The 22,278-nt window shown below is 37.8% G+C and overlaps 1 protein-coding gene across 3 annotated transcripts in view; it reads left to right on the top strand.

Moving 5' to 3' along the window:
• The window catches only part of RB1CC1 (RB1 inducible coiled-coil 1), a 71,527-nt gene extending 67,493 nt beyond the window's left edge, over positions 1 to 4,034 (top strand). For all 3 annotated transcript variants that reach the window (XM_048939113.1, XM_048939114.1, XM_048939115.1), the window contains 2 exons: positions 2,375 to 2,445; positions 3,020 to 4,034. In XM_048939113.1, the coding sequence (XP_048795070.1) occupies positions 2,375 to 2,445; positions 3,020 to 3,097 (149 nt within the window). In that variant the 3' untranslated portion in view covers positions 3,098 to 4,034. The remainder of the gene's footprint in view (positions 1 to 2,374; positions 2,446 to 3,019) is intronic.
• The last annotated feature ends 18,244 nt before the right edge of the window (positions 4,035 to 22,278 follow it).

The following is a 22,278-nucleotide window of genomic DNA, read 5'->3' on the forward strand; positions in this document are numbered from 1 at the left end:
AACTTTACAAAATTGAAGCATTAATCTCTTTGAAATGAGGAAAAGAATGTTTAGTGTGTTGTACTAAAAGAAATAGATTCATATGAATGTTTTTAAACTGTCATACCTGATGTATGTCTTGCAAACCTTCCCAGCCCACTGTGCTCCATATTTTTGTTGCAAAAATGTGGTAAGAATACACGAAAAGGAACTTTGGTACTAATTCCGACTTCTCAGTGAAAACTTCTATATGGTGTTTCTTGTGAGAAGTTATCAACTTGCTCTCAATCAGCAGCCCTTGTTGTAGTTTTCAATCCCAGTAACAGAAAGCTACCGAGCTGTAACTCATTTCAAGACTGCTGATGAATCTATGCTTTGTTTTCTGGGACACGTAAGAGAAGAAGTGCTACAATACTTATAGACAGATATAATGTAACAATGGAATTGGTATTGCGTGTATCTGTGAAATATGATTGATTGTATTGTTTTTCATGCATAAGGTAACCCCTGTGTCAGTTTCTCTATTATTCTGCAGTTGTGATTCACTGAACTCTTCTAATTGATTTAGTTTGTTCCGTTCTTTACCACTTGTTAACTGCAGTTAGTGTTCAAATTTGAGAAAGTTGCAAGTAGAACAACCATGAGGACTTACCATTTGCTTTCAGAATGTTTATTTATAGCTCAGTGCTTTAGAAAACAGTGTCTTGGTTTTATCCTCACATCAGCACAGTAGAGAAAATGAGGAGGAAAAAAAAAGAGAGGATTATTAGTTCACTTTAATTTGTGATAAGTTATAATTGGTGTAGGGCTAGGCACTGCAGATTATTATTTTCAGGGCTACCAGAAACAATCTGAATCTGACCAACATGTATTGTATTAATCTATACAGATCTAACTGTAGTATTAAGAGTTAAATATTTAGGTTGTCATTGGTTGTTTCTGCCTTGCATGACACTGAAATTGGCTGAAGACTGCAAGGTTTCTGTGTTGTTACACATCATCTGAATATGGAAGTTTTCATCTGCAAATTTCAGGGGTAAATGAAATCTTCCTCATTTTTGTGAAATAAGTGAAGTCCATTGCTCAAGCAAATTCAGGAAAACTGTATTTTCTGATTTAAACGTTAGTTGTAGAGGTTTCAGGTCAGGTATGAGTACTTCTGATACTTCACACAGATCTGTAGAAGTTTGAAGCAGAATGGAATCTGCTTCATTATCGTTGTGGTTTAACCTGGCAGGTGGCTAAGCACCACACAGTTGTTCGCTCACTTCCTTCATTGGCTTCCAATTGAGTGGGGAAAAAAATAAAGTAGAGCTCATGTGTTGAGATGAAACTATTTACTAATGTAGAGGAAAGGATAATAGTTATGACAAATGCGTGTGTGCATATAACAAGTGATGCACAAGCAGTTGCTCACCGCCTTACGACCAATGCCCAGCAAGCCCCCTGAGCAGCTGAAGAGCATGATGGACTCGCACCCCTTTCAAAACTCTCCTATTGTGTGATGTCATATGGTAGGGAATATCCCTTTGGCAAGTTTTAAGTGAGCTGTCCTGATTCTGTCTCCTCTCAACCCTTAGCATGAGCTGAGAAACTGAACAGCCTTGGCGCTGTACAACACTGCTTAGCAATAACTATAAACAACGATGTGTTATCAACGTTGCTTTTCTCCTAGAACCAAAACATAGCATCATACCAGGCACTCTGAAGAAAAAAGTACTGTCCCTGCTGAAACTAAGACAATCATTAATAACCAAATTAATTTTCAAGAGTAAGAATAAAATTTCAGACAATGACTCAAGTGACTTATGTTCTTATCACTTGATACAGTTTTTCATAGTCATGCTTAGAGGAGCACTGATAACGCACTGCATATTTGAGCTGTTCCTTCAGTCTGTTTTTGATGCTGTATCCATGCCATTGATCATTGACACTTTGAGAAGAGCGAAGCAATTAAGTAGACAATGTTTTGTAAAATAGAAGAGAAATAAACATTTCCTACAGAAATTTATACAAGCTGAAAGTTTTGTGCAGAGACTATCTCTTGAAATACATCAAGGAATAACTATCTTAAATCAGACCCAAAGATCAGTCTGGGTTGACTATAATAATTTTCAGCCCTTAATTGAAGCTATAAAGTTTTGACTTGCTTTTGTTTTCTCTAATTCTCAAACAAAATCTAAATAGAAAGCATTTTTTTCATTCAAAAATTCCAGCGACCTTGTTTTTTACATCTTTGAACTTTTTTAATTTTTGTGACTGTTTAAAAAAATAAGAGAAAACTTGTTTCTGGTTCAACTTATGCTTTCAAGGATGTAGTCTTTAACCGTAATTAGTATAATATTCTGTTATGTATAGTTGAGTATCCATAATAATAAATATATTGTTTCTTTAGCTTCAGGTGCATCTAGGAGACCTTGGGTGCTGGGAAAAGTGATGGAAAAGGAATATTGCCAGGCAAAAAAGGTAAGGAAATGGAAGCAGAAACATCATCTGATTAAATTAATAGAGGAGAAAATAAGATTCTGTTTCTAAAAATATTAGAGTAATGAATGAGAGCTCTTCAGGATGAAAATTGTCCAAAGTTCTGCAATTCTTGCTCTGTTCTTCAAGTCATTGAATAGCAAGAGAAGGGGAACGAGAAAAAAGAGAAAGTGAGCAAGTGTCTTGGGTAGGATTGCCCCTCTGGAAAAGCTGCCTGTGTGAGAAAACTTTGCTTTCTATGGATCCTCCTGAACATTTCTGATTACCCCGTGCAAGCATATTTCAGTGACTGCAATTGCTAAAGTTAGCTTTGATTCCTAGAAAAACGTTGGTACCTTCAAGCATCAGGGGAAATAATGAGGCATCATCAAAGACCCGGATACAGAAATCATTTAGTATGAGAAAGTATGGAGGAACTTTGCCAGACTCTCTTGAGTCTGCCAAACTTGGAAGGATGGGAGTCTATTTTTTGCTTAAAAATATATTAATCAGAGGAATGGGCTTTCAGTTACATTTCTGATATGATTTGTTTTGTTTTTCTTTTTGATTTTTATAGGCTCAAAACAGATTTAAAGTTCCTCTGGGTACGAAATTCTACAGAGTGAAAGCAGTACCGTGGAACAAGAAAGTATAACACAGCAGAATTTCAGTCTGTTCTGTCTCCATTCTTTTTTGACTTGTCCTTCAGTGCTCATTCGTCGCTCCAAATACCAGGCCATGTTTTTATACTGAGTTCACGTGACAAGATACTTCACTGATGTACTGCTTTTACTTTTTAACAGGTCACATTTTAGAAACAAGAGAGTTGCATCAAAGTCTCTGGCCCTAACTGTTCCAATTTTTTACCCTGATAACTTTAGGAGTGTGGACCAAATGTGTTCATTTTCTCAAAGGGCAACCACATGCAACATGGTTTGTCAGCCATGTTAATTGCCTGTTAGATATACATTAGCTTGTATTTAGGTGTTAAGTGTTAGTTACCATTATTACCAGCATATGTCCTTTTGTGAAATCATTATCAAAGTACTTGCACTCTTTAACAGATTCTTTATATGTGTAAAATTCATCAACTATTTAAAGAGGAGTGTTCATTGCATGCAGATAATCATATAATTTTTCTTCAACATGAGTTTGCCTCAGTAGATGAATAAAAATAACTACTGCAACTTGTTTCATTACATGAAAATGCTCTTTAATGTTATTAAAAAAAAAAAAAAAAGAAACAAAAAAAAAAACCAACAAAAAAAACCCTTGTAATTTGATGGACTGATTTTGGAAATCAGTCACAGTTAGATTTGCAATCTTCAAAAGCACTTTCAATGGATTGATCACAGATTCTGAGGGGAAGACACCTGTGCTGTTGTTCAAATTGAAGCACTTGTTCTTCCTGACAAACCAGAAATCTTGTATTAATCTATTTAGAAAAATCATATTGATGAAATTGTATTTCATGGTTGAGTTTCAGGAAAAAACTCATTGTACATTAACCATACAAGAGTCATTTAAGTAACAAATTATTGTAATTGTAAAAGACATGTAGAATTTTAAAACAATAAAGATTTGAAACTGTATGTGTTTGAAGCATTTGTGTGCCTTTTAAATATTAACTTTCTATAATGTTTATTTTATATTAACCTGTTGTAGCTTTTCTCTGCTTACTTAAGCAAAGTTTCGTTATATAGAAATGTTTTCTCCAGTTCATGTTCGATAACATTCAGTAATTACAAGAATTACCTTGTAATAATAAAAAAGAATTTCAGTAGAAATAATTTTTTTCAGCAATTCAAACTGATAGGTGACATTTTTTGAAATGTAGTTATTTATTTATTTCATTTTATTTTTAATAACACTGTGAAAAGATATACCATGAGTAACTAGTTGAAAGCTAAATTCTTGGTTCAGTAATAAGCTTATGTCTAGAACTTAGTGGATAAAATCATGTAACTGGTTTATCTACAGGAGATGTAGAAAGGAGGAAGAGAAAGGTAAAGATACAATGAAAACATTGATGCTTTTGCCCATATGTTGCAAATAGTATTCCCGTAGACTAACCTGTTGAGTACCCTGAAACTCCTGTATATGCTTTACTTAAAAGAAAAATAGTTATTTCAAGTTACTTCAGATGTTTTAAGTTGTGAAACGCATAGACTTGGAATTGTATCTCATCTCTGATTAAAATAAAACTGAGACAGTTGATCTCTGGAAAATAGGATGTTATTTTGTCAAGTTGCATTTTATCTGTTTCTTAAATTCGTTAGTTGATGTATTGACTTTTTTAAAGTTAGCAGGCAGTGTCTTGTACTTCAGGAACAATAGTGCCATTGTTGGAGTTTATCCAGTGTCAGCTATGGAAATAACATCTATCTATAAAACAAAGCAAAAAAACAGCAACAACAACAAAAAAAAACAACCTATGATGCACTATTTTCACTGAATATTTTACTTTCAAATTCACAGGAATTCAGTTCTGTTTGGAATTTGTATGCAGCCTCATTCCTTTACTCAGTTGAGTTTAAGAAAGTCATGTGTAGCACTATTCACACTTTTTTTCTTCCTATGCTACATGTTCATTTGCACAAATACATTTTACATCCGTGACAAAATTTTTTCTACCTGAGGCAGTCTCCCTACTGCTTTGATAGTACTTGTCTTCCAGGTACCCAAAAGCCACGAGGATCACGAGGTCCTTCCATTCCTGGGAGGACACTTACTCCTGGAGCAGCAGCAATGGACCTGCAGAGCTGTATGCAAACCTGCACTACAACCTAAAGCCCCATGCTGCCATCATTGAATATCATACTTCAAAGTTAACTCCCCAGGTTCATTCTTCATGGAGGCGAGGATGTGTCTGTAAAGTTGTAGGTTGGAGAAAACTGCTGCTTTGATTATGGCCTTGCAGAACTATGCATCCACAAGAAGTACTCCTTTTAGAGCATTCAAAAGTTAAATTGTGTTTCTGGTAATCTAATCTCAAAAATCCTCTGTGTCTTGCTACTCTGCATCATGAAGGAGGTCACTGTGGGTTTGGGATCATATTTGTGAGTGCAGAATTGAGGTCAGTGCGGAACCCTGTGCTGAGAGTTTAATATATGAAATAAAACGTTTGCTGCCTGGATTAAAATATGTGTACATATTTATACTTTTATGTGGACAGTAGCAGCAGTGATATATGATGCTTTGAAACTTCTTGATTCCCTTCTGATTTCTGTCTTAACATAGACAAAAACATGACTGACATTTATATAACAAACACACAAGCAGTTTATGAACATGAACTTGTGAGGCAGCTGAATACCTTGATTAAAATAAAGTGCTATAATGCAAACCACGAGGGAAGAAAAAGTCCTTTCCTGCAGGTCTATGCCACTTAAGAGAATACCAGGATATATCTGTTATTCTTTCATGACATCATACTTACAAATTATAAATAACCAAAAAACCAAGCCATGGCATTGGTTTTGAGGAATATTTGTCATGTGTTTCATCTTATAATCTGTATGTATATTCAAAATGGAAATTCTGTCAAACAAACTCCTAACATATTCAGTAATGATTCTGAACAGTCATTGAAAAAAATTTGGTTTACATATTTTTTGTATGTCACAGCCTTACTGGTTCTTGAAACTATGTTTGTTATGCACCACCTATGTGTCTCATCTTGCTCCATAATAAAACTTTGTATATAGCTATATAACTTGGAGGAACAGAATATTCACAAGGTTGGGGGAATTCTGAGAATAAGTTAGATCATCAGAGATTTTTCTAGTTCTGTTTTGTTGAAAATGTATTGGTTTAAAAAAAAAAAAGTTTCTTTTTTGTGCTTTGATATGTTTATTCAGTAAGTCCTATTTGAGACAACAGCAGCAATATTTTGAAGTGCAAAATAACATGGATGGTGGAGAAAGCTGGTTGAAAGCAAAGCTTATGCTTTGGACCTAAACAAAAAGGATGAAAGGCTGTGATGATTTAAAAGGGCTCTTTTTACTGTTCTTGAAAGTGCTCTGAAAAGTATGTGGCCTTTTGTTCAGCATTGCTGCAGCAGGTCTCAGTCTGGTGCTTGTGCTTTTAAGAATTCAGTTGTGGTTCTTTTGAATCTTGTTATGGTCTGTGAGTAAGACTGGTTTAGTATATGCTGAAGTATATGTGTTTGTGTTTCCCTAAATATAGCTGCCACTACATTTGTTGTGTAACAAGACTGGGAAGTCAGCCCTTTGCAAAACTATTCGGTGCTGTCCTGCAGTATGAGATCTTCTCCGTGACCCAGTATTCCACCCCTTCTTGTTTTGTGGAGTTCTAGCTGGAAATCCCATTGGCTGTAACAGTAAAATTTGAAAAACGGTTTATAGTTCTTACTCATTCCTGTCAGTTTCTCATTGATAAGTTGTAGTTCAGAAAATTATTTGGAGTAAAATGATTAATGTTAGAAATGGAGCATTCATAGCTCAGCGATTGTTGCCTTTTCAAGCTACATTTGACTATTAGACTTCACTAAGCTGCCTCAGTGCTGTGTTTTAAGGTCACGGCGTCTTAAATATCACTTTACAAGCCATTCTGCAGTCCTAAAGCGATGATAAATTATAAATGTTAAACAGTTACTTCCTTTAGCACTCACTGTAATTAAATCACTTGTTTTAACAACATCCATATATAATACTGAGGAGTACTGGAAAGTCTGGTCCTGTGTTCTAAGTAGCTACTGGCGAGGAATTCAGTTCAATGTTGACATGCTCAAGTGGTCTCAGAATCACTGAACATTTGAGGTTGGAAGTGATCTCTCAAGGTCAGCTTGTCTGGGTGCCTGCTCAGGCACAATTGCAAGGACTTTTTCACTAAAGGATTGGAGATCACAACTAAATTACTGTTATTTCTGTGGCTGTCCCTAGGCAAATACACTGTATTTTTGTTTTATATATTAATTTATATTCCTTTTCATGGTTGTAATAGAATGCTTCAAGCCTTGAATTTATGGCTTATTGCTGCACTGCTGAATAGTTTCTCCGTATTTTTATCTTAATTCTGTGGAATTGATCATGGGCTGCAGCCTTGCTTTTCTTTCCTCAACTTTTTCTTTTTGGATTTAAATTTGTCTTCTATGTATTTATCTTGAGACTTTTCCCAGTGGACCCCCTTAATTGTCTCTTGTACTAAAAAGAACATTTAGACTAAATTCCTGTCCTGAACTGAGCTGGTGAAGTTCACCAAGATGTTAGTGGAGAAGCCTTGTCAAGTCATTCATGGAGAGTAAGAAATTCTGTTCCTGCCCCACGCTTCTACATGCAATCTATGTGATCTAAACACATCCTCTTTAAAGATACCTTGTAGCACAAGAGCTCTCCATCCACCAGTGCATGAAATCAGGCAGAAGGTGGTAGGAAACTAGCATGGCTGAACAAGGACCTGCTGATCAAGCAGAGATAGGAAGGATTTGTTTGGTGATTTGTTTGACAGGTCTTCAGAGAAGGTTATTAATCAGATGCTGAAGTTGCCTGCTTCATTCTGAAATTATGGTATTGCTTCCAGTACTTTGTTGAATAGCTGGTTCTGTCGAAATGCTCCATTTCACATGATTCTTTAAACCTTTGAACAAGCTTACCAAATCCTGCTTCATTTCTTCTGGAATTCAGTTTGTTTCGGTACTGCCGACTCCAACCCTGTCATCGTAAGCTCTTTGAAACAGCAGGCCATCCTGGCAGCTGAATTGTGTTGTTGGCCTTGACCATGCTCATGATGCAGGATCTACAGGTGGGACCTTTGGGACATTGCCTTTTGCCTCAGATTATTGTACAAAATAGTTTATTGGCCTATAGTGGGAGGGGGAAAAGGTAATAATTTATTATATTTTTCTTCAAATTTAATCCTTCAACTGAGTGTAGCAAGTGGTTCAGGATGGCAGTCTGTAGAATAGGTAGTGACGTTGTTCTTGCACACGTTCTCCAATAAAAGTTCAGGACAGCGCTTAAAGCTTATGTCTTTTCTTACAAAGTGTGGCGCTGCAAGAGATTCATGAACCTGAAGGAAAAAAAATGTTGTTATTCTTTTACTTCCAACTGCCAGAGTCCTAACCATATGTAGTTGTGGCATTCATCTATCTTTAATACACCTCCAGAAATGAGTGCTCACACTTTCAGCTTCTTACAATGAATTAACAGTTCCCACAGGACAGTGTCTGTCTCTGTTGCATGACCTTCTTTGGATTCTTTCTGAGAGAATATTTTTGTTAAGAAGATGGTTGTTAGGTAAATGAAAGAGCAATAGTAGCACTTCTTTCTGCGTGCATAGTTGATCCTTTTAAAACAAGCATATGATGATAATATGAAAGGCAGAATAGTTGGTTAGGTAGGTATGTTCACATCCAGAATGGAAAATAATAATAATGTGCTGGAATTCAAGTGCAAAGGAGGACTATTATTAAATTTTTGAAAGCATGAAATGACTCTCAGTAAGTTACTATTTCAAGTGTGTCCTGGCAATCCAGAAGTCTTTTTATAACATAAAATCCGTGGGTTATTTCAATGGAGACAAAGCAAGGTATTAGTAGTCTCATACAATTTTTTTTACATAAGTTATGTTTAAATCTATTTTTAAAAAAAGAGAATTAGACGCTTTTTATTTTAAAAACCAGAGTTTAAAAAAAAAAAAAAAAAAAAAAAAAAGATTATCTCTTATTAAACTGAATGCAATTATGTATTCAGGATAGTTCCTTCTTTACTTCTTAGACACTTTTTGTGGATGCTTACTTGGTGAACAATAAAATCACACAATAAACAATATGTTAATAGCTTCAGTGAAAATAATTGCTTGCTTTCTGCTACGTTTCATCCTTTAGAAAGTGACTGGGCATAAGGCAGTAAGCCCAAGTTTTTTTCATGCCCTGCTTCTAATCTGTGATTCTATAGAGGTTACATAGCACGAAAACAGCAATATGGTGTTGCTGTGTGGGTAGCTTCATGTTTGTGATGTATCTGGATGGCTGTGATGTGAAGTTGGTAATTCCTGATGCCTGTTTCTGTCTGATAGAAGATTAGACTTTACAACTGATATCCTCCAGTCCTGCTTTTTAGAAGTTGCATGTTTTGAGGTAAGACATTTAAAAAAAACAAACAAACAAAAAAAAAAAAAAAAAAAAAACCACCCTAATTTCTTACAAGGTAGTACTTCAAATAGTCTGTATTTCCTGTCTTTCATTAAATTCTACTTTTGACTTGTGAATGAACATATCTCCTGCTTTATGTATATACACATTTCACTGATGTTTAGCATTAGTGGTTACCCGTAACTCCACTCTCTTCTCTGTGTAACATCTTGATAGATGGGAAGAAGGATCTTGGCTGAGATGTTTCTCCAGGTCCATGTTTCACACAGGCTAGCCTTACAACCTGTAGCTGTTCTCTGTGGCTGTTCTGCATCTTTTTTCTTTCCTCCCATTTGTGAGTTTTCCTTTTTCCTTTGTATGTTTAACCCTAATTCCTTTCCGTGTTGATAATGAAAATGAGAAATCATGAGATTACTGTGGGAGAATATATAGATTTTTTTGTCTTGTTTTGTTGTTGTTGTTGTTTTTTTTTTTTTTTCCTTAAGAAGATTTTAGCATCTGCTTCCCAGAGTCCCAGAGTACTGAACTATGGAAGAACAGAAGGGAGTAGGTGGTGCCAGATAGCGTGTGATCTGAAACAGCCAGCACACCTTCACCAGAGGAAGGTCATGGTGGCCTTCTACAATGGAGTGACGGCATCGGGAAGACAAGGGAAAGGCAACTGATGTCATTTATCTTGAGCAAGGCCTTTGACATTCCCCACCACATCTTTATCTCCAAATTGGAGGGGTGTGGATTTGAGGGGTGGATCACTCGATAGATAAGAACTTGGTTGAAAGGCTGCAGATAGAGGGTGGTCATCAATGGCTCTATGTCCAGGTGGAGGCTGGTAATGAGCGGCGTCCCCCAGGGTCTGTGTTGGGACCGGTGCTCTTTTAACATCTTTATCATCTTTATCAGTGACATTGATGACAGAATTGAGTGCGCTCTCAGCAAGTTTGCTGACGACACCAAGCTGAGTGGTGCGGTTGACACAGTGGAAGGAAGGGATGCCGTTCAGAGGGACCTCAACAGGCTGGAAAGGTGGGCCTGGGTGAACCTAATGAAGTTCAGCACAGCAAAGTGCAGAGTTTTGGACTTAGGCTGGAGGAATCCCAGGCATCCATACAGACTGGAAGGAGCGGTCTTTGAGTGCAGCCCTGCAGAGAAGGACCTGGGAATCTTGATGGATGAAAAGCTTAACATGAGCCAGCAGTGTGCTCTTGCAGCTTGGAAAGCAAATGGTATCCTGGGCTCCTTCAGAAGAGGGGTGGCCAGCAGGGACAGGGAGGTGATTGTCCACCTCTGCTCTTGTGAGGCCCTATCTGGAGTACTGTGTCCAGGTCCAGAGCCCACAGTACAAGAAAGACAGGGAGCTGTTGAAGAGGGTCCAGAGGAGAGCCGCGAAGATGACCAGGGGACTGGAGCATCTCCCCTGCAAAGACAGGATGAGGAAGCTGGGCTTGTTCAGCCTGGAGAACAGCAGGCTGTGGGGTGACCTCATTGCAGCCTTTCACTACCTAAAGGGAGCTTACAAACAGGAGGGGAATCAACTCTTTGAAAGGGTTGATAACTGCAGGAGAAGGGGAAGTGGTTTTAAGTTGAGGGAGGGGAGATTTAGGTTGGATGTCGGGGAAATTCTTCACAGAGAGAGTGTTGAGGTGCTGGAACAGGCTGCCCAGAGAGGTTGTGGATGCCCCATCCCTGGAGGTGTTCAAGGCCAGGTTGGATGGGGCCCTGGGCAGCCTGGTCTAGTATTGAACGTGGAGGTTGTTGGCCCTGCATGTGGCAGGGAGGCTGTAGATTCATGATCCTTGAGGTCCCTTCCAACCCTGGCCATTCTGTGATTCTGTGATAGCTAACTTAATCTGTCTATTCTCAATTGAGCTTTCAATAGTTTGCGTCTAACCTGAAGAGTTCACACCTCCTGAATGCCTCTTTTATGGCAATTTTAAGGAGGAAATGGCTGCTTCCATTTCAGGAAGATACTATGAAGAAGCAAGAAAAATTTTGCTGTCTTGGGAGTAAGAATGAAAATTGATTACTCAGTATTAGCTTCTACAAAAAGCTTCAGTGCGTGTAAGTAATATCTGAGTGGAAATGATGCAATTCAATTGTGAGGTGGAAAATAGCTATGTGACATAGTTTTGAGAATAATACTGAAAGTTCACAGTCTCATAATAGGAATAGCTGTCAGCTTTGAAGGAGGAAAGGAAAATTCTAGCTATTGCCAACAGGATGAGCAGCTGGAGGACTGCTGGCTGCATACCACTGGAGGAACAAGCTTGGCAGTGGAGTGCCTTCGACACAGGAAAGCCAGTGGGATTCTGGGGAGCAAGTCCTGCTGGGGTGACATCATCAGAGCGGTATCTGCTAATGTGCCTTTGAGGCTCGTGAGAGAATTATGTTAGTACTGTCAATTGCATACACAGACATAATATGGCTCAGTGTAAGTTCATTGAATAACTATCAGATGTAGGAGTCCATCAGGTCCTACCCCTGCTCCAGCATGGGTATCAGAGCAGTGGCCCAGGCCCATGTCCAGGCGGCAGCTGCTGAGGACCCCACACACAACCTCTGGGCAGCCTGTGCCAGTACTCCATCACCCTTACATCTCAGAAGTGCTGTCAGAGGCAGTCTTCTTTGTTTCATGTTCCATTGTGCTGCTTAATTTCTGCAGAAAATAATGGATATTTTTGAATATGCTTCATCAAATATTCATATAGATTCTGTTTCTCCCACTATATCTAATTTTCTAGCATAGGTCTTTGACCACTTCAAACATTTGAGAAGGCCTTTTCAACGCTGTTTTGACTACATGTGGTCCAGTCAAGAAACATTCAGGGTTTTGCAGTATATGCTAATAACTAAGATAAACAAAAGAGACCAAGGTGCTGGCTAAGGACAGACCAAAGTCGTTATGGCTGGTTTGTGTTGCACTGGGGAAAAATAAGAGCTTGCCTTACACCTTTACCTGTAAGTTCTTGTGATGTTTTCCTTGCTGAGGCTTTGCTGTAACACATACTGCAGAGAAACAGCTCAGTGGCTTCAGCTGAAAATATCTGATAGTGTGATGTATGTAACGAGCCACTGTTTCAGTGAGGAATGCAGTGCCTGTAGAGAACTTTGGGCTTAGGGACGCAATTCTGACTGCTCACTTCCCTCTCCCCAAAGCACTGGGGGCAAGATGATGCTCAAGGTCAATAAAGGGTCACTAAAAGAAACTGGGATCTATACTCTCAAATAACTGCCATTTTCTGATGCGTTTAACAGAAAACCCTGAATAGCTACATCAGAAAGCAGCATTAGAGGAACTGCAGACAGAAGTATCAAAACATACAATGGTTAAAAAAAATCTGTGATTATTTCAGATGCCTGTGGCTGGCACAATGTCAGAAGCGTGATACTGTATGTGCAGAGAGAAAGGTGGTACATTCTGAGAAGCTGTTTAGGAGTAAGATAACCTTTTAAGAAAATGAAGTTATCTTCAAAGATAGGCAAGTAGAGAAGTGTGTGACTTCAACACACAAGGCAGTGAATTAAAAGCACGAGATCTTACATCTTGATGGAGGAAAGCAACTTTCCTTTCTGAAGCCTTTTGATGCCAGATGAAAGGAATGTGATGCCTCCTGATGCCAAAGCACCCCTATTTAAGGGAAGGCCCCTACAAATCCAGGCAACAGCAAATAACCTATAAACGTTACTCAGTGGATTGGTTTTAATGATTTTGAATTTGGAACTGGTTTTGTCAGTTTTTAGAAGGCAAGGTTTTGATTGTTTCATTTTTTCCTGTAGTAGAAGGCCGTGGTGGAATTTTTAGCTGAGTTTCTTCATTGGTGAGAGAAGAAAGTAGAGGTTTTTAGGTTTTTTTTTTTTTTTTTTTTTTTTTTTTTTTCCTGCTTGTGGAAGTAACTGGGTGAATATCAGTGAAGAAAGCAGATCTTTTCCAGTGCTTTGAATCCTTGAATATCACAGCCATAAGGGTGGTAAATTCCTATGAAGTTATTAAACTAATCAAAAACCTACTGTTGCTTTGAATATTTTTTTCCTTGATTAAGAAAAAGTCATCTGTGACCAATATGAACCAAAAGACAACTCATGAGATGTCCTTTGATATTTTTTCACTATTTCATATTTTTCACTATTCATTAGAAGTCTTATATTTAGTAAGAATGTTTTTTATTAGTCTCTTGCTGAGATGAACCTTTGACTCCTCTAACAAACACAATGCCATGGACAGGGTATTCTGTTAACTGATATGGAGTCTTCTGCAAGAATTTAATCAGCTCTAGATATTAAGCACACTGTGGGAGATGTTGCATGACCATGCAGTGGCAGAAAAATATTGTTGTAGCCCCTCACCAGCATATTTCTTTAAAATAAGATGAGCCAACAACTTTATCTACAAGGAAAGACATGCTAAAATAAAATTGCATTTCAGGTGAAAGGCTGCCTTCTGGTATTTTATTAGAGGTAAATAATTTTAAAGGTATATAATTTTTCACTATGTATGAACTGATGCTCTCAATATCTGTTCTGTAATGTTTGGAATTTATTTCCAATAACTTTTTTCCAATTAAAAAAGTAAAAACAGCAACCTAATCTCCTTTCCAAGGAGGTTGTGGATGCCCCATCCCTGGAGGCATTCAAGGCCAGGCTGGATGTGGCTCTTGGGCTCTTGACAGCATGGTCTGATGGCTGGCAATCCTGCACATAGCAGGGGAATTGACACTAGATGATCTTTGAGGTCCATTTCAACCCAGGCCCTTCTATGATTCTGTGATTCTATGATATGATTCTCATCTAAAACTGGTTTTCACAGGTTTATGTTAAATGTTTACACCTCTAATGATTAAGGAAAATGCAGGGTTTTTTTTTGAAGAAAGAAAGAAAAAATGTAAGCTGTTTCTAACTTATCTTTCTAATGCTAAAATGGCTGCATTAAAAAATCTCTTTGTATTGCATCATGAGACTAAACAAATGTATGTTAATAACAAGCTTAATATCTGGGTAAGTATTCTGGGAGTTACTCCTTTAGAGTAGTCTTCCATTCCAAACTAATTAGCTTGAAGTTCCCTTAAGAGTAATTTGCATGGAAACAAAGTATCTCATTTATGGATAAATATAAATTTATTTTACATAATTAATTAGATTTTTTTTTTTGAAAACCTGTTTTGTTTAGACTGTCTGATCTATTTTTTATGCTGAGTAATGTCTTTAAAATGACTGTACATTCAGCCAGTATCAATTCTTCCATCTGTGGGAATGCTGGTAATGCTATTTTGTGCTGTTGTCCTAGTGACTGCTTTCATATTTTTCTATTTATTAATTTTATTTTTAAAATATTTTTGTAATTGTGTAGACTTTAAGACAGAAAGCTGATTAGGTTATTTAGTTTGATCTCAGTTTGGCATTCTAAGCACTTAATGCTTTTCTCCATTATGACTGAACGCAACAACCTGCCTAAATCAAAATAACAGGCATGAGCCTGTTTTTCATGAGGATACTGGATCCTACTATCAAGACTCTCAGCAGCACCTACCAATTTGTTACAGCAATTAACATGGCTTTCTAAAAATGCAAACAATAAAAATGAGCTTGACTGCTAAATCACATGGCCCTTGGTCTCATTCTGGTGGTCTGTTGCCCTGGGCGTATTAGGGTAAAATGTGAGTTGTAGCTTGTACAAATGCTTTAGTGACCCTGTATCTACTGGACCATGGGGGAAGCAGGAAAGCGTGTTCCCTTCCTGAAGATAATTGCATCTTATTCTTCTTTTTGATTGACTTCATAGATTGGTCTCTTGATTGATCAAGAGAGATCCTTCTTCAATCTGGAGAGCAGCAGGAGAATCAGAGGTACCTTCATGAATGCCTGCCACCCACATCCATGCTGACCTAATCATGTTCACAACCAAGGGCAACAACTTCACAGTGCTAATGAGAGAGCAAGTGCTCCTCTTCCTTCGCCTGCTGTATGTGTCTGTACGTATGCTAGTTGGTATTGGTCCAGCCTCCAACTCTGTGACTAGAAATTCCAGAGCAGATTGCCAACCTGAGGATGACAATTGTTAAATTGTCTGTAGGATGTCTTTGCATTGACTGAGTACAAGGGGAGGCAGTATTGAAAACTGGCCCTTAATCCACGTAAAATCACCAACCAGAACTGGTTTCTTGTGCACGTTAAATATGAATAAAAATTGACTGTTAACAGCAGCTAGGGATGTTTCTAAGATATTTTAAATGATGTTGGATAAGATATTTAGATACAAAATAATATTTAGATGTTCTCACCCTATGTGGTAGTGTCTGTGTTGCTGCTCTGATTGGAAAGAAGAAAATAATTATTTGAGAGTAATGCTTGGAGACACATTTCAGAAGACTGATGGACAGCTCTGATGACTATGATAATACCAGTCTTATGCAGATAATCTTTTCCCAGCTTTGATAATATAAGGTAATGTGGATTGTACAGGAAATTACTTAGTTTTTGGTATGAAACAACATTTGTGATCTGTTAAACAAGGAAAAAAATCCAGTCCTAATGTCTGTATCAGGCACTTCTGGTCTCTGATGAGTGTTCTTTGTTACTGTAAATGCTGCTATGAAAACAGCTGAAGAATGGCTAATTGCAAACTAACAAGATTTTAGCCTTGTTACTTCTCTGTGGAACAAATTTCCCCTTGAGGACAGAAAGTTTCAACATGAATAGATATTTAAACTCTTTCCTCTTCTGTGTAAAAACCTGTACTTTATAAAAGGCAATAAGGAGGCTTTGTATTTTTTAAACAAAAATTGTGCAGACCTGGTAACAGGGACAAGATTTCATTAAGATCTGCCACTTAATGCAGCAGCATGTTTGATGAGAAAGTTAATGTTTAACATCCAAGTGAAGTGCTGTAGGCATCAGTACACGTAGAGATGCAACAAAGCTTCCAGGAAATCATTCCCTTGGCATCCATTGTCATGCTGTTAGACATGACAGCAAAATGTGCTCTAAAAGATGGTGGTAGAGGTGGATTCAAGTGCCCTCAAACAGGAGGAACAATTCAGCTTTTCCTTTTTGTTTTGGAGTTTAATGACTGAAGTATTATAAGACAGGACTTTTATGTACATTTTTTAATATGAATTTTTTATTTCCCCTCGCCAAAATTGGTCAAAAACTTGATTAATCTTCAGGCTTGTTCATGACCACAGATTTGAGTGTCTGGTGTTCTGTCAGCTGCTGGCCAGTGATGACCTTCCTTATAAAAGAATGCTAGGTTATTTTCATGAAATAAATAGTTTATCAAAAGTATTGTTCGGGTTTCCTCAGGATCACAAAGTGGTTGACTTCATGCCTCCTGTTACCTAGGCCTGTGATTTAAACCTCAGCACACAAGGAAGGAAGGTTGTGTGCTAAAAATACTAAACTTCCTCTCAGAGTTGTTTAGTGAACAGTTGTTTGTTTTAGATATCCTGAGTCCCATAGAAATGGGACTACATGGTTGATGTGAGTCCTTAGGAGGGATCCCAGGTTTGCTCTACCAATTCGTAGTGCTGTCTGAAGCAAATCATCTTCCCCAAGACTCTTCATGCTTTTCCTCTGCTTCTCGATGTGTTTGGAACTCAACTCTATGAGTTGGCCTCTGTGAATTTATTTTAACTTATCCTTCTCTCCTTAGCATCTTTTAGGTTGCCAGATGTGCAATGAAATCACTTTGAGAATTTAGTTCTGAAAATCTTTCTTCTGTGTCCCTTGCTGAAGATCAGGTCTCTACTAAGTGGATGGACTGACTACAGCTATTCAAAAACTGCAAGGACCAAAGGTAGGCTTTCTTTAGGAGAATGAAGTTCTGTCTTGCTCCTGTTAAACAAGAGAGTAATCTAATTTTATAAATCATATAAAAAGCAATTCATGCAGGTTCTCGTGGCCTTAGAGAGGATAAACAAAGCAAAGCACCAACAATTAATGAAAAGTATCACTTAATTTTCACTGTTCAAGTAGACACAATAGGCCTTCAAAAGCACTTGTTGGTTGGGCAAACCAAAATCTGATTTGATTTCCTCTTTCCAGGCTCCTTCAAATCAATATTTAATAGTCTCTTCAGGCTGGCCTTCTGAAATGAGGTATACTCAGTAGAGGGTGGAGTTTTGATTGCTGTTTTGTGGGTTTGATTTTTTTTTTTCTTTGTTTTGATTGTTTTTTCCCCAGCTTGGTCTGAAGCCACTTCTACAATCTCTGTGCTGTACACTTACTAAAACAAAATGGTTACCTATGCAGTTTGATAGTTTGGCAGTATCAAAGTTCACACACAAATTACGTATTTCTGACAGCTACTGCAGAAGGCAGAGGCACCTTGATAGCAAGTAAAGAGCAGGGCTTCCCATGCCTTGGGATTTGTGTCTAAGCAGAACACAGTGTGCTCCGAGAATGAGCAGCTGAGTGGAGGTATTCTTCAGTGTGCACCTCTGCAGCTGTTCCAGCTGCCTGGCACGGAGAGATTTGCAGTCAGGTTACCTGTCCTGCTACACTGTCACTGTGGGAGGTGGGAACTGTGCAGCACAGCCTCAAGGACTCATGAGAAATAATAAAAATATAGACTTTATTTTAAAATTGCTTTCTTAGATATTCACTCAGTGAGAATTTATCACTGAGGTAGCAACAGCCCTGTTTAGCAAGGTGTAAGCTTCCCTTTTTCCAAAACATCCAAGCTGTTAAGGAATTTGCAGCTTAAACAGCTGAGAGGAGCACAGCTGACGTATCTGAAGAATTGCATTACATAGACAAGTAGGGTCATAACTTATTAAAACATTTGCAAAACACATTCCAGTGAGATGAAGTTAAACAGCTAGAGCATCTTTTCACATAGAAAGGCATCAGGGAACACAGTCATGAAAATCAGCTGCTCAGGTGCATTCCTCAGATGGCTGAATTCACTTTTAATGACTGAACCCCTCAGAACTGGCTCATAGGGCAAATTCAATTTGTATTGCGATGTAAGTGATTCTGGAGCTCATGTAAGAGTTTTTCCCTTCCTACACCCCACTCTATATCTATCAGTACACCATCGTAGGCTGCTTTTCAACATATGCTTGGATTAGAAATAGATTGGCGTGTTATATACTTTTTCCTAAAAAAACAAACCCCTTTGAATATAAATTTACAGGTGGGAAAGACAAACCCAGCTGTCTTCCAGTTTAATGTTGGTCTGAAAACTGGGTTGTCTGCCCTTGGGGAATGATGTAATACTGGCAAGGGTAAGCAGGAACAGAGTCAGGGATTTCAGCTTCGCATACACAGGTCCTAGGCTGCTTCTCCGTGCCCCATCCTACATGCAATTAGTGCAGCTGCATGGTCATGACTCCTTCCCCTGACAGCCTGGTAGCCTCCTGCATTTTGAGGGAACATAGCACTAGCTGGGATATCCTGTAATGAAGAGATAAGCTAGATAGAATCTTCTCCTCCACAGAAGGCTGTGCAGCTACATGCAGCAAAGGTGCTTGTTTTAAAGCATGAGTGTCCAAACTTTTGGTTTGCCTGGGCCTCAGTGAGTGCAGAGGAATTGTCTTGGGCTGCACATAAAATATATCATATAACTTATAGCTTATTTTTTTAATATATATATTTTTATATTAAAACATTAAAAATAGCAGGCAACAAAACTATAAAGCTAGTGGGATGTCTGACCTTTTGTTTGTGAAACTAATACATCAGTCTGGTTTGATGGCAATGGTTGCAATACTTAGTGAGGTCTCAAGGTGTTTGTCAGAGATATTTTCATTTAATTTTACTCTTCCTGTGCTACATCCTTGAAAAGAGTTTTCCAAAAATTTAACTATGGCCAAAAAGTGATGACATGAATAAAGTGTGATTGTGAAGAAATAGATATCTTTCTCTGATAAGATAGGACTTATAAAATCCTTATAGACACATGGTCCCTTTTTTTTTTTTTTTTTTTTTTTTTTGAATGTCTGATAGCAGCTTTACATATTCAATTTGAAAATACACAGATAATATATTTATGCTGGTTGAAAATGGAGTTGCAACTATACAAAAAAAATAAAGATGACATTCAGAGATCCTTAAACCTACTCTCAAATTGCCCCAATGTGTTCAGAATACCGGAAACACTAATCAACTATATGTTGCAAAACTAATTTTAAAACTATTTCAACTTACGTTTCAATTAAAAACATAATTCAGGTCTTTGAAAGGGTAGAAAAGAGCAGGACAAGGGGAAATGCTTTTCAGTGGAGGGAAGTAAGATTTAGGTTGGATGTCAGGGGGAAATTCTTTACAGAGAGAGTGGTGAGGTGCTGGAACAGGCTGCCCAGAGAGGTTGTGGATGCCCCGTCCCTGGAGGTGTTCAAGGCCAGGTTGGATGGGGCCCTGGGCAGCCTGGTCTAGTATTGAACGTGGAGGTTGGTGGCCCTGCATGTGGCAGGGAGGCTGGAGATTCGTGATCCTTGAGGTCCCTTCCAACCCTGACCATTCTGTGGTTCTGAGATATTGCAAATTATTTTATAATTTTTGTGAGCTTTTTGAGGTGCTGGAAATTACACAATGTGTCAGCACTGCACTGTTGATGTTTAAGCCTTCAGGCAGCCCAGTGCCACACAGCCACTCACTCACTCCTCCCCACAGTATGAAGGAGAGAATTAGAGAAGAAATAGAACTCGTGGATTGAGATAAAAACTATTTACTAAGACAGAAAAGGAAAATGAAACAAAATAATGATAAATATTATTGATTAAATGATTAATCTCTGACTGACACCCAGACAACCTCTGAGAACCAGCCATCCCCAGCCAGTTCCCTGCAGCTTTATACCTCCCTGTGTGGTGCCAAGAAGTCCAGAATTAACCCAGGCTCATTCAGGCACCTATGTTGGCATTGGCCCATGCCATCATGGTGGTGGCTCTGCCACTGGGTTGCTAGGCCACTGGATGTACTCCCTTTGCTCAGCAATGACCAATACATTGATGCTAGTCAAGTTCCCTTCATTCAGTGTGGTCCAGGCAAACCAAAAGTTTGGACACTCATGTTCTACAGTATTCCCCATCAACCTTTTAACAGTGCACACAAAACCACCAGCCATGCTAACTGGAGGACTCAATATATTTGCATATCAAGTCTTGAAAGCTTCTTTGACTAATTCTTGCAAGTAAGAATCTGTAGAGAAATCAATTAATACTATAATTGAAAATGAGGAGATTCTGTCATTGGTCAGCTACTTATTAAGTCATTTAAATGTAGGATTAGTAATTCTTAAATTTTCTGCCAGGCTGAGGGCTGACTACCATCACACACCATTGTATTAACTGAAAAAAATGTATTCTTTTTCAGGCTTCTAGACTAAATAGCAACTAGCCCAAAGGAGATATCAAGGTGATATGATAAAGGCCCTGTTGAGTATTTAACTTAATTCTGTATAAATAGTAATGTACCACTTGTTCTACAAAGAACATGAAGGAAAATATGACTAATACATAACAGTAAAGATTAGTTTACTTGCTGGTTCATGATCATGATATAGATGGAATTTCCCTTCATAAAAATAGCATGACAAAGAATTCAAGAATATTTTCATCAGTAGCTAATGTTTCCATTCCCAGAGGAGAGCTCTTAGCCCACAAACAAGAAAGACTGATGCATTTAAGATTCTAGAGGATGTTACAAAATATAAACTGTAAGAAACTTTCAGCTTTGATAATTTTATCACATTAGAGGCAAGTGCATCACAACTGTGAAGTGCATCATAGCGCAGACGTGACCTATATTCACAAAAATATGTGAGTAATGTAACACTTTTTTTGCATTAGAAATCTGTGCTGCCCTGTAACTGAGTGCAAACCTGGGCTCTGCTGAGAGCACTGAGAGTTTGGAGATGGAGCGTTTCTTTTGTGTTACCATTTTAAGGAGAAAGATGCGGCTTTTTCACTGCTACAGGCATGTGAATGCATTTTCAGAGGATGGCATAATGAATTTTTATGCATTTACCATGTGACATTCAGAACTGTTAAAAAAATGAAATGGATTAAATTAAAAATTAGTGAGTAAGATGTGGATGCAGCATTTTTTTTAATATATATTTTGAGTGAATATGTTATGAAAATGATTGGCCTTGCTTAAACCAAATTCTTTCCTAGGATAATGATAGTTATCATAAGTGAATACAAAATAGATATAATCTGACTTTGAGGGATTGTGTAAATAGTTTATGAACTAAATAGATTTAAAAGATCAGTATTGATTATTTGGACCTAACTTACTTTCTGCAGAGAATAATTATGTATCAATTTAGTCGTTCTCTTGTATCTTTCCCAAACTTTATATCCCTTTTTGAAGTTGGAGGGGACAAGTGAATGACATTGGAAAGAATGTTACCCAAATGTGGGTAATAATAATAATAATAATAATAAAATATGGGGAAAAAAATCCAATAACATTCAAACAAAACAAGGAACTGATGATGTGGCAGAACTGTAGGAATTAACATGCAGGAAAAAGTAAGCTTAATGGTAAACAAAAAACAAGGGTGAAGTTAGAATAGTAGTCTTAAAAATGCGTAGTTGGTCTAATGGATTAGAGAAAACATGGGTGGGAGGAGTATCTTGCAAAATATGTTGTGGGAAGTGACTTGCAGCCTGCAAAATGTGGTGCATTAGAAAATCAGCAAGTCTATAAAGGGAAGAAGTTCACAAATATCTGAAAATACATAAATTTTTTAGTTGAGTGATGTGACACCTTTTCCACATAAG

This window comes from Lagopus muta, chromosome 3 (genome assembly GCF_023343835.1).
Source record: "Lagopus muta isolate bLagMut1 chromosome 3, bLagMut1 primary, whole genome shotgun sequence".
NCBI classification, from domain to species: domain Eukaryota; kingdom Metazoa; phylum Chordata; class Aves; order Galliformes; family Phasianidae; genus Lagopus; species Lagopus muta.